This window comes from Anopheles gambiae, chromosome 3 (genome assembly GCF_943734735.2).
Source record: "Anopheles gambiae chromosome 3, idAnoGambNW_F1_1, whole genome shotgun sequence".
NCBI lineage: Eukaryota > Metazoa > Arthropoda > Insecta > Diptera > Culicidae > Anopheles > Anopheles gambiae.
In genome coordinates, this window is record NC_064602.1 from 23,181,821 (window position 1) to 23,193,425 (window position 11,605).

At 45.1% G+C, this 11,605-nt stretch overlaps 2 protein-coding genes across 3 annotated transcripts; one reads left to right on the forward strand and one right to left on the reverse strand.

Annotated features, from left to right (window-relative positions):
• The first annotated feature begins 2,093 nt into the window (after positions 1-2,093).
• On the forward strand, positions 2,094-7,070 carry LOC3291879 (uncharacterized). 2 transcript variants are annotated; one of them, XM_061660669.1, is made up of 7 exons: positions 2,094-2,858; positions 2,973-3,166; positions 4,724-4,795; positions 4,895-5,101; positions 6,095-6,163; positions 6,231-6,682; positions 6,775-7,070. In XM_061660669.1, exons 1-7 carry the CDS (start codon positions 2,659-2,661, stop codon positions 6,919-6,921), a joined length of 1,341 nt encoding a protein of 446 aa, XP_061516653.1. In that variant the 5' UTR covers positions 2,094-2,658; the 3' UTR covers positions 6,922-7,070. The 2 variants fall into 2 exon arrangements, with proteins under 2 accessions (XP_061516653.1, XP_061516655.1); XM_061660671.1 differs by having other exon boundaries at positions 2,095-2,858; positions 4,898-5,101.
• Positions 7,071-8,042: 972 nt separating this feature from the next.
• On the reverse strand, positions 8,043-10,987 carry LOC1279969 (zinc finger protein weckle). The gene is made up of 6 exons (XM_061658551.1): positions 10,621-10,987; positions 10,243-10,540; positions 9,678-10,176; positions 9,421-9,616; positions 9,008-9,360; positions 8,043-8,943 (listed from the first exon to the last, which is right to left on the reverse strand). The coding sequence occupies exons 1-6, from the start codon at positions 10,732-10,734 to the stop codon at positions 8,766-8,768; spliced, it is 1,638 nt and encodes a 545-aa protein (XP_061514535.1). The 5' UTR covers positions 10,735-10,987; the 3' UTR covers positions 8,043-8,765.
• Positions 10,988-11,605: the final 618 nt, after the last annotated feature.

Genomic DNA, 11,605 nt, shown 5'->3' on the forward strand with positions numbered 1-11,605 from the left:
AACCAATCCAAAATAATGAAAATCGGTTTCGACCAATCGAAAATATAAACAGAACAGAATCACAATTGTAGCCAACTGCTTAAAACTGCTTGCGATACTTACTTACTTATCCGGCGCTACAACCGCTTTGCGGTCTTAGCCTGCTTCAGGAGTGTCCGAAACGCCATCTTGCCACCTCAATTTGGGCCTACCACGCCTCCTCTGTCTTTGTGGACGACCTAAAAAGACTTTATGGGCTGGGCCGTCCATTTCCATGCGTACAACATGGAAATGCCCACCGGACCCTGGCGAGCTTAATACGCTGTACGATAGTGAGGTCGCCGTACATCTCGTATAGGTCGTCATTATAGGGGCTCCTCCATTGTCCTTCCACACATACGGGGCCAAGTATCCTTCTAAACATCTTCCTCTCGAACGCGGCTAAGAGAGTTTCGTCAGATTTGGACAGTGTCCATATCTCAGAGGCGTATGTGAGTACCGGAACTATATAGGTACTATATAGTCCCAACTTCGTCCGTCGCGACAGGTTCTTTGAGGTGAACTTTGGCAGCCAGCATTCTTGCGAGCAACTCAGCTTCCATGCTGTTGTCGTTGCTGACCTTTGACCCCAGATAGGTGAATTCTGGGACGACTTCAAAAGTGCGTTCACCTATCTGTACGTCACGCCTACGTAGATTCTGATTATTTATTGGTAGGCCCGCTGATGTTGCCACCATCAGTTTGGTCTTTGCCTCGTTTATCTGCAATCCGAGGCTCTCTGCCGCCTGCTCGATCCCTTGGTAGGCTTCTGCTACATAGGAGAGCCGCAGACCAATGATGTCTAAATCATCAGCGTATGCCAGGATCTGGGTTGACCTATATAAGATGGTTCTCGTAGTCTCCATCCTCGAGTCGCAGATGGCCCTCTCTAGTGCCAGGTTAAATAGGAGACAGGCAAGCCCGTCCCCCTAGCGCAGACCCTTGGGGCGGGCAGACTGCTTGCGATAGATTTGAAAATATTCCTTGAACTTTCCACGGCTCTTATTTATGAGAATGCTGTCAGCGAAACAGTCAACATTTAGACCAGCTTACATTATTTTTTTGTTAGGTGTAGTGTGGAGTATAGGGAAACAATATGATATGTATTATATTGAACTTCATTAATTAAATCTTTTTAAATTTGAAGTTTGATCACTTTAGAAAACAAATGGATTGAGTTTTGTGTGTTATGAACTCACAAAGTTGTAACTTAAATTTAAGAGAATACAAGAAGTTTGTTTTAATATTTTTTACAATTTTTGCAAGTGCGTTTGATGCAGTGAAATTAAATACAAACATATAGCAAGGATAACAAACAAGGATAGCAAGGATAGTTCTAAAAATGTAATAAATAATAAGTCTGCTAAACGTGTTCATGTTACGTGTTATTACAATTTATTCTTTTATTTGAACTCTTTGGAAACTATTATAATTATCTTTTTCAAACAAGAAGAACGTTCTGTTGTCTTCCATAGACCTTTTTAAATTGAATAAATGGTCATGATCTATAAAAGCACGATATCAATAGCTATTTGGAGTGCCAGGACAATGAAACAACTTTAGCGGGACTTTTCCTCTTAAAAATATGCAATGAAAACCTGTGCTGCAGTATTTAAGTACACTTCCTCCTTCTACATGCAAGTCAAACAGGCTTACAATGTTTCTTCTAACAGAGGGCACCAAATTGAGCTTTCTCCACCTACGATACACTTTCATTCAGTTGACTACATCTTCATTTCCGTCCCATACCATCCACACAGCCCCACTGTTTGCTTTGCTGATTCTCGTCAATGGTTATAACGCTTCAACTAAACTTCTTTACGCGTGATTTTAAGCTTCATCGCCCCAGCGCACCAGCGAAACGTGGTCAATTGGGGCCCATATTTTTTTCCAGGTCGCCCCAACAACCACCGACTGCACTTTCGCTTACGTCGAATCAAAAAGCATAGCAAAAGCCATGGCAAAATATGGGTCAAATGATGATGATGTCCAGACGTCCTAACTTTGCGCCGAGACGTTGAAACTTTCTATTGGTTTCGCGCAATCGGAAGCGCAAGCCAGTGGCTCGACCATAAGAACTGGAGCATGCAAAGCTGCCGTCGACACCTTACTTAGAAGAAGAACGAAGCTACTTTACACCGATTAGCACCTTTCATCTTCCAGGGAAGAAAAGCAGGTCATTTCACAGTCGAACTCCGTACGAGTGAGGGAAATCTATCCTTACCGCCCAGATATATGGCCCAGTTTCAACGAGCCAGAAAATATTTGTCACGTTTCGAAGCACAGGAGCAGAGGAGCCGGAAACGGGTACGGCTAGTTGGTGGTTCATGGTGCAGGAAAAGCTCACGAATAATTCGAACCTCGATCGGACCGGCCGGAGCCGATTACTGTGTTTACAGCGGACGGTTCATGTTCATTTCATCGCAAGATGAGTGCGCGATAAGACGCATCTCTACTGCTTCTCGCTGATAAGACAAATGTGGAATGAGTGCAGGTAGAACGTAGACAGTGTGTGTGTGAGTGTATACGTGTGGAATTGCAAAAGGACATTCAAACAACGCGTGTGTGCTACAAATTTAGTGGAATAAGGCGCTGCAGCAAGCTGTTACTATTAAGAACCCGACAAGGATACACACAATTATGCCAAACACCATGGGCCACATTAAGAGCTCGATCGTTTTAGTGCTATTTACACAGCTGCTCGGCCACAGTGAACCGAAAACGATCGTTTTCAATTCATACTCGAATGAACCGGCCCACCAACCGGAGAGCAGCCGGAATGTGACCAGCGAGCAGCAACCAATCGCTGGCAGTGCACACCGCCAGGAAGCAAGTGAATCGTAAGATAACCCACCGTACCACCTAGCGACCCAATCTACTAGAATGATTCTGACACTTCTTTCATGCGGTTTTTGTTCTTGTTCCCTCCCATCCCATCATCATCATCATCAAAGCTCCGGCCGAGGGTTCTCCAGTGGCGGTGGCAGTGGAGCACCTAGCTTCCCATTCTCGATACATCCCGATTTCCTGTCGAAGCCGGTGCAGGTGGCGAGACCGAACACCGGTTACAAGACGCCGAAATACATTGTCTATCCGAGCTACTCGCAAAACACTCCCAACAGTGTACCGTACTATAACGCTCCAGTCGGTAAGATAAACACGATTTGGGTGGGGGTGGATTTGTTACTTTACCTTTTTCCTGTAGTGATGGACAAAATGGAATTGTTTCGTATCTAGCTACTGTAAGATTCGAATCCAGATCTACTCCAGAATCAACAGAATTAGTGATAATCTACATCCTCCAACTATACAGTTCCTTACAGAAACTTCCTATATTTAAGGAACTATATACAGTTGTTGGGAATTAAAGGCAAGATATGCAAATCGTAATTGATGAAATTCCTACTCAACAACATCTTGCTCTATATTGATTTTGTATCTACACCATATCGTTCACCTTCAACAAGTCTCAACCCAAAGTCTCCAAAGTTACTTCGAGCATAATGATAAAAAACAGTTATCATAGTTGCTCCACTCGAACAACTAACAAGGAGCTAAAATCAGATCAGCTCCTAGTTATATTATAAATTTAACTATTTTATACAAAACCAAGCAGGATAAATGAATCAATAACGTACAGGTATTCCTTGACATACGCAGATACGAGGACCGGAGGCAATAGCGTACCTCGAATATTAGCGTAAGTCGAATTTCAAGGTTTTCTGTCAAATTATAGCTAATTTTCGTAGAATTTTGCTTAATTTCGTAAGTTTTAGCCACTAAATTAGTTATTGGATCTGATTTTAACTAAAGATAAAAATGTTGTACTTGTTGTTTTTTTTTTCAATTTGACCAAAAGGGAATTTATTTTGCATTTGACATTTGATGTGTCAAATCAGTACAATTTGCTCAAAGAACTGTCAATTTTGGAAAATCAACCACACGTTCCAAAAGAGAATCATAAAGAATTCCAAACAAAGTATATGAATCACAGATGGGAATATTCACTCTTTTCAATCATTTAAATCAGAGTATAGGAGTGACTATGGCGATTTCAATGATTTAAAGTTTGAATTTGAATTTGTTGTAAAGATCACTCTTTAGCGAGTGAGTTGAATCCTGCAAGTGAATGCACTCAACATTCAAATCAGAGTTTAGTTGAATATGATTACTGATTCAACTCACTCACTCTATTTGCCAACTAGTGATTCCCTCTTTTCGAATTCAATTCACTCACTCGCTACGCCGACTATTAGTAGCCTCACTCACTCTTACTAATGCGATCGTTTGAAACACATAGCGCTTGCACAGTAGTGATGATAACCTTTTAAACAGGGAGTTTTTTAGCAATGTTCACTAAAGATCATATTTTTGATTATTCATATGAGTAGCTATGATGATAACAAACGATTCTTCTTCATTCGGATCAATACGAATTCAATCCCGATTGATTGGATTCCATTCGGAGATATCCAGTTTCATCTGAGTCGATGTCGATGTATTTCGGACTCGGATTTGGTCTCAAAAAGTCGGAGTTGGATTGGAGTCACGAATCGATTCCTGTACTCCCATCACTACCTTCCAATTCTTACAACGTTGACTGCATCCTGGGATCTTACGTGTATGCTGCAGACAGCACTGTTTTTAACGTTTTTTGGGTTTTTGTTTTTTCCCCTTTCCAAAATCACCCATTTCGGCCAACCAGCAATGGACCGATTTGCACCCGGCGAAGCGTACGGCGGCACCATCTACAAGCTGAAGAAGCAAAAGCAACCCGGTAACAGTAGCGTCACCACAATATTGCCCACTATTTTCCCAACCAAACTTCCACTTCAATAACTTTCCTCGTTCTCATGTTTTTTTTGTTTTCTCAAAGCAGCCGCCGCTCCGTTTGCATCGATACCGGCCGCTTCCTTCAACAGCCCGGTCAGCGTACCGGTCCCGAGTGCGCTGCGCCCTGCTGCCTCCGACAACAGTCCGGTCAGTGTGCCTGCGCCACCGTCAGGACCGCCATCACCACCAGGACCACCACCGTCCCAGCCAGACCAACCGATCTTTGTGCCGACGCCCGTGCCCAACTCTGGTGAGGATTCGTCGCCATCATCCGCTTCCACGAACGAACCCATACTGCCCACCTCGCCCAGTTCGACGATGGATTCTTCTTCCGAAATTATCCTCTTCCCTCCCAACTCCCACACCGGTTATTTGCCCCCGTTGGACAAAAAGCCCAGCACGGACAGTTACAAACCGTCGAGCGATTTGTTCCAATTTCCTCCCAACACTAACGCCACCTATCCGGTGGGGACGTTCGAACGGTCTAAAAACCCGGTTACGAGCTATCTGCCGCCACCTTCGGGTGACATTACCGTGGCTGTCGCTGCACAGGGTGGCCACTCGTCGTACAAAGGTACGGCCGAGCTGTACCAATTCCCGCCCAATGTTAACACCAGCTATCTGCCGCCGGATGGCAATGGAGACGCTGACTCTACCGAGCACACGGGCACGAGCTACGGGGCGGCACCTTCGGGTGATCCCCGTTCGCCGGCCAGTTTAAAGCCCGTTCCCAACAATGAATGGGTCAATCCGACAGGGTCAGTTCAACCGTCCGAACTGCACCGATTTCCACCCAACACGATGGCTAACTATCTGCCTCCGGATGGACCCAATTCCTTGCAATTGCCCTCAGCTACCAGCTACATACCACCCCCTTCCGGTGATCCCCAGGCAGCGGCCAACTTAAAACCCGCCCCCTCCGCTCAAATGCCTCCCAGCCAGTCCGGCAACTTCAAATTCCCTCCCAACATTCATTCCGACTATCTTCCTCCCAGCGGGAAAGAGTCCCCACCAGCCTCCGTCACTAGCTACCTTCCACCGCCGTCGGGCAATCCAAACTCCCCCGTCAATCTTACCCCACCCAAAGCACCACCCTCACCCTACCGCCCACCGTACATGGCACCGCCCGAGTTGTACAAATTTCCACCGAACGTCCACTCGCCCTATCTGCCCCCCTCGAACCGACCCCCGAGCCAAAACAACGCTGTGACCAGCTATCTTCCTCCTGCTTCCGGCATTCCAGGTGACGATGCCATCGGTACCATATCGGTTGGTCCGGGCAAGCCGCAGTATCTGCCGCCGAGCTACTCCGGTGAGTGTCCCACTGCTGAAGAGGGCCGTGCGACAATGTTACTTATCATTTTGCGCCTCCACTCCAGATAATCGCCCACCGATGCAGCAAATGGCACCGATGATGGCGCCGCAGCAGATGAACAAAATGCCCCCGCAGATGGCGATGCCGATGGCGAGTGCTCCGGCAATGGATGGCCCACCGTCCGGCCCACCGTCCGGCATGGATGCAGACTACGACCATCACCATCACGACCATCACCATCACGAGCATGATTTTCCTTACTTCACCGGCTTCGACCATGATCACTATCCGGACATCATCTTCGACCACGATCACGATCATCACCATCATCACGACGAGCCTACGACGACGCCCGCTCCTCCGCCACCGCCACCGCCGGCACCGGAAACGCCCCGGCTTAAGAACTACAGCTACTACTACCTCAGCCGAACGCTTTGGTACGTGCCGCTGTACTTTACGCTGTACTTCACCGTGTACGTTGCGATTCTGATCATCCGGTCCATCGCTCGCCATAAGGTACGAATGCACGGCTGCACTACACTGTTGCTCAAGGAATGAACCGTTCTGTACTGTTTTGGTATCATTTGCCTTGTTTCACTGTTTTGCAGGTTAATCTACCGAATCAATGGGTCGGCAATACGCGATCGTTTGGCAGCATCCGGGACCTGAGCAACAAGGAGGTGCAGGAGAAAGCGAACATGATGGCAGCGTTCGCGATGAAGCAGATCGAGGATTTTAGGGAAAAATATTTATAATGCATTAGCGCTTAGTGGCAGGATTGCGAGGAGTCCCACGGTTAATTGGACGCTAGACATGCTCACCCAGGACGCAGCCATGGACAGCAGTCGGGTGGGAATGTTTATTGATCAATGAAGAACTGTAAACTACCTGGTATTGAGGTTAAGATGGGGTGTGTTTGATTTGTTACTGTCGATCATCCGAAACGTGACTTAGATTGGGCATGTTTAATAAGAGATTTATAACATTGAGATACGTATCATTGGAGATTGAATTCTACATCTGGTCAAGAACAAAGCAATCACAAGATTAACGCCCCAAAAGAGTGAGAAGACATTTTCGAAACACTAGAGCAGATTGGATTAAGTATGAGATGGAGCCGCCTCATCTTTCACAGATGCTCTCGAAACACTTATTGCATAGCGTGAGATAACTAACCTTGGTTGAGATAACTAACCTTGACCCCAAACTGTGTGTCGGAGTTGTTGGAAACAGTTCCGTTATATCAGAAATTCTAGGGCTCATGATCTGTTGAAGAACCCGATTCAAGATCATCAGGAACTCTGGAGACTGGACAAAGATTTAGAAACAGTTAAGAATTCGTTATAAAGCTGATATCAGCTCCAGAATCTTAGAACTTTTGGGATGGATTTACAATATCCTGGAAAGGAATGAAATTAACTCCAAAATCGAAATAAGTTAGGTATCAATGACTGAACCGTGGTAGCTCTGGTACCAATTCTTCGGTCAGACATTGAGATTTCCAGGACTAGATTGTTTTACTCCCAGGTCTCGTCCCAGGAACAAGATTAACCGAATCGATACTGAGCTAGTTCCAGAAACGACACAGTTAGAAGATCATTTTGTTGACCGCGATAAGTTCGATATATCCTGATATCGCTGTCAGATTCTTCATACAGAAAGCACTTTAACATTAACTCCCGTACTGGAGTAAGTTTGGTTATAATTCTAAGGGAAGGATAGCTTTGGGATCATTCGCAGGACAAGATTGGTTTAAAACAAGCTTCAGAATTGACGATACGATACGATACGATACCAATTTCGGGAATTCTGTACCAATTCCTCGAATCTTTTTCGGATCATTTGAATCCCAATTTGGGAATAGAATCAAAACCAGTTCAAGAAATAGGATCAGTTTTTGATCCAGATCAGTTCAAGATCACTCTTTACATCGATAGGCTTGGGATCAGTTTCTGGGTCAAGATGGATTCTGCTTAACTTTCTGGCCACGGAGGTCGGTTCCACTATTAGGATTTATACAGGAGCATTCAATAAACATGGAGATACGTGAACTTATAAACATGGAGATCTGCTCGAAAGCGAGATACAGGGTTGACCACGATTTATTGATTAGTTCCCATCAATTTTTGGTTGGTTCCCATATTTTTTTTTGGTGCGTTCCCACTATTTTTTTTGTCGTTTCCCATATTTTTTTGGTTTATTTGTATTGATATCCAAAAATCTATGGAATACGATCAAAAAATGGAGAACGCACCAAAAAATCATGGGAACTGACCAATAAATCGTGAGAAACCCTGTAAGATTCAGAGTAAATTTAAGATTCTGGTAGTTCCGGGGCCGATATCTACGATTTGAAACTCCATCGACGTTTATAAAATACAATAGCCATTTAGCGTTAGGATAGTTAGCCAACTGAATGAAATCCAACAAAAGCTAATCGTCATCTGAACTGGGGTAAAGGAATCAATCAAATAAATACTTTTTTGCTTATACAACTGTTGTGATTCAACCGCAATCCTTAGCTTAATTACCGTTACTTAGTCTACACCTTACAATTGCCTGTCCTAAGCTACCTACCAGCGAGATATGCCGGATCTTTTCACACATTAAGCTCCATTTTTAGCTCAGATTTGATCGGCGACCCATCGGTATCTGCTTCATCAGCAGTGAGTGTCAGTTGTTCCTGTCGTTCTTTCCCTCTGTTACTGTTCGATGCTCGCGCAGTTGAGCGAATGTGTTTCCTCGTGATCTCAACGCCTTCCCCATCGCTTTGGCTTCTGGAATGAAATGAAAGATTATTACTATTTCTCCTGAATTGGCCACACAGCAGTCGGTTCTCACTTTCGCTGAAGGTGTTCCAGTTTCGGAATGTTGGCAGCCGGTTTCTGCCCACCCGCCGCCTCCAGTGCGGCCAGCTCGCGCGGATGAAACTTCTTCTTGTGGCTGCGACAGTTCGATCCGTTTGCAAAGGTTTTATCACAAAACGGGCACTGGTACGGCCGCAACCCGGTGTGCAGTATCAGGTGTGCCTTCAGCGCCTTGGAGCGCTTGTACTCGTTGCCACACTCCTGGCATTTGAACTTTTTCTGATCCGAATGCACAACCATATGCATGTTGAGGGTACGCTTGGTGTTGAGCTTCAAGCCACAGTGCGGACACACGTACAGCGTATCGTTGTGGGTATCTTCGTGTGTCTGCGGGATGGAAAAGGGAAAATGTGAAGCGTTTACGACAAATAGAGCAACCAAACCTACCTTAAGACGTGGCGCATTTTTAAAGCTTTTCGGACAGTACGCACACTTAAACGGTCGCTCCTCGGAGTGCACGATGTAGTGCTCCTTCAGTGCTCCCTTCGAGCTGAACGGTTTGCCGCACTCCTCGCACATGTACGGTTTTGCGCCCTCGTGCATCATTCGCATGTGCGCCCGCCGGATTGAGGATTTAGTAAACCTGAAACACAACGCCGAGAAATTAGTTTGCTGAAACTGTTTCCCTCCCTCAAAACACTTACACTTTGCGACAAATTTCGCATGAGTAGCGTGGCTTCCCATCCTGCGTCAGATGGATGTACTCATGCCTCGTTAGCTGACTGTTGCATTTGAACGTTTTCCGACAGTATTTACACTGATGCACCTGCTGATTGGGGGAAGCGCCCCTGGTCGTCGTGTACCTTCGTTTTTGGAGCTGCTTGGCAGGTACGCTTTCATCGTCCCCATCGATCGGAGACTCGGAGTCATCTTTTCCCTTGCTCTGTTCACGCTTTGTACCGCTGGCCGATCCGCTCGTCTCTGGTTCGTAATCCGAGTCGGAAAATTTGTCAAACTCTTCCTCTTCCACGTTCTCATCGTTCGTCTCCAGACCATTGCTACAATCGTCCATATCGACCTCCAACATTTCCCACTGCTCCGTCTCGTTCGCATTGTTTTCCAGCTCATTTTGAACGCTGGAAACAGTCAGCGACTCCACCTGGTACAGCACCTCCGTATTGTCGTCCGCCACTTTACCGAGCTCTGTAACACAAGGGGACAACGTTATTGAACGAATCGCAACGAGAGCTGCAGTGCAATTTCTATTACCCTGTATATCTTGCGTCTCAAGCACGGGATCAATGCTTAGCAGCTCCTTCGCACGCTCGCTCTCCGCTTCCAGCACCTCAAACAGCTCCTCATCTCCATCGTTCGGAAGCATCTCGTCGAGATACTTGCTGCGGATCTGCTTCAGGTCGAGCGGGTGCGTTTCGTCCGGCAAGTGCTTCGCCAGGTAGGTAAACAGCTGGTTCGTTTGATGGCATCTCGCTTCGAAGTGTTCCAGTTTGTTGACAAAGCCTAAACATTCCTCGCATATGTTCGCTGCTGTGCCTTTGATTTCGATCAACTGCAAAGAAAAGTGTTTGTTTCAATTCAGTGTTCAAAATGAATGGCGTCGGCTTTCTCTTGATGTTGGTGGAGGCTTACCGAAACATTGAAAAAGTTACCAATAACCGCATTAACATCGCGGACCGATTCCAGCTTTAAAAGCGCCTTTTCCTCCGCACAGAGTCGGCACCAGCTTTTCCAGCTCGTTAGCATCTTTGCGTGTCCTTTCTCGGTTCAGTTTTCCCGCACAGTTTTGAACAACACAAGCGTCGGCCGTATTGAGCTATTGCATGCTTGAAAAACTATAACACTGCATTGCACTTGATTTTAGTTTAATAGTTTTAATCTGTTGGGATAGATTAACACTACAATACACTTTTATTGTAAATTTAATGCAAATGAATTGATACGATGCCTCACAACTTGTTTGTTGATTGTTTACACTTTCCTTCTAGCTGTCAGGAGCGTATAGCCAGGCTGGGCAATAGATTCGCCCGTTCGCCATCTTGACTGTCAGTACGCCAGTTAAATTTGTTTGCCCAACTGCTACACTGCAAACAGCTAAACACTTTTATTTCTTCTGCGCTTTGGTGAATGAGTTTTGCATCTTTAAACAAATACAATAATATTTACCCATGTTATTTTGTACTTTAGATAAATAAATAAAACATTTAAGTTAGAAAAAATCCACATAACGGACTTTTGAAACTGAGAGATCAACTGTGGTAGCAAACAAACCTAACCACAGTAAGCGCCAGAAGGTATGCAATTTGCAATACATACAACAATCGCTGGCTAGCTCATTTGAATTAAAGGCGTTTTTGTATTTGGGGTGAATGTAAATTCGGTAGGAGTTTTAATAATTTCGAATTGCATGGTAAGGGAACGTTCTTATGTAAAAAATAAATGCAAAATGCAACTGATTTAATATCCTTCATTACTCCATGTTCTCCAATCTTTTGAAATCGATACATTAATACATTTTATATTTGTAAATCAACAAATTTGAACCTGATAGCAGCCTATTGTCATCAATTATACCTGATGATGAATAATAAAAATATTAGAAAATCTTCTATCACAA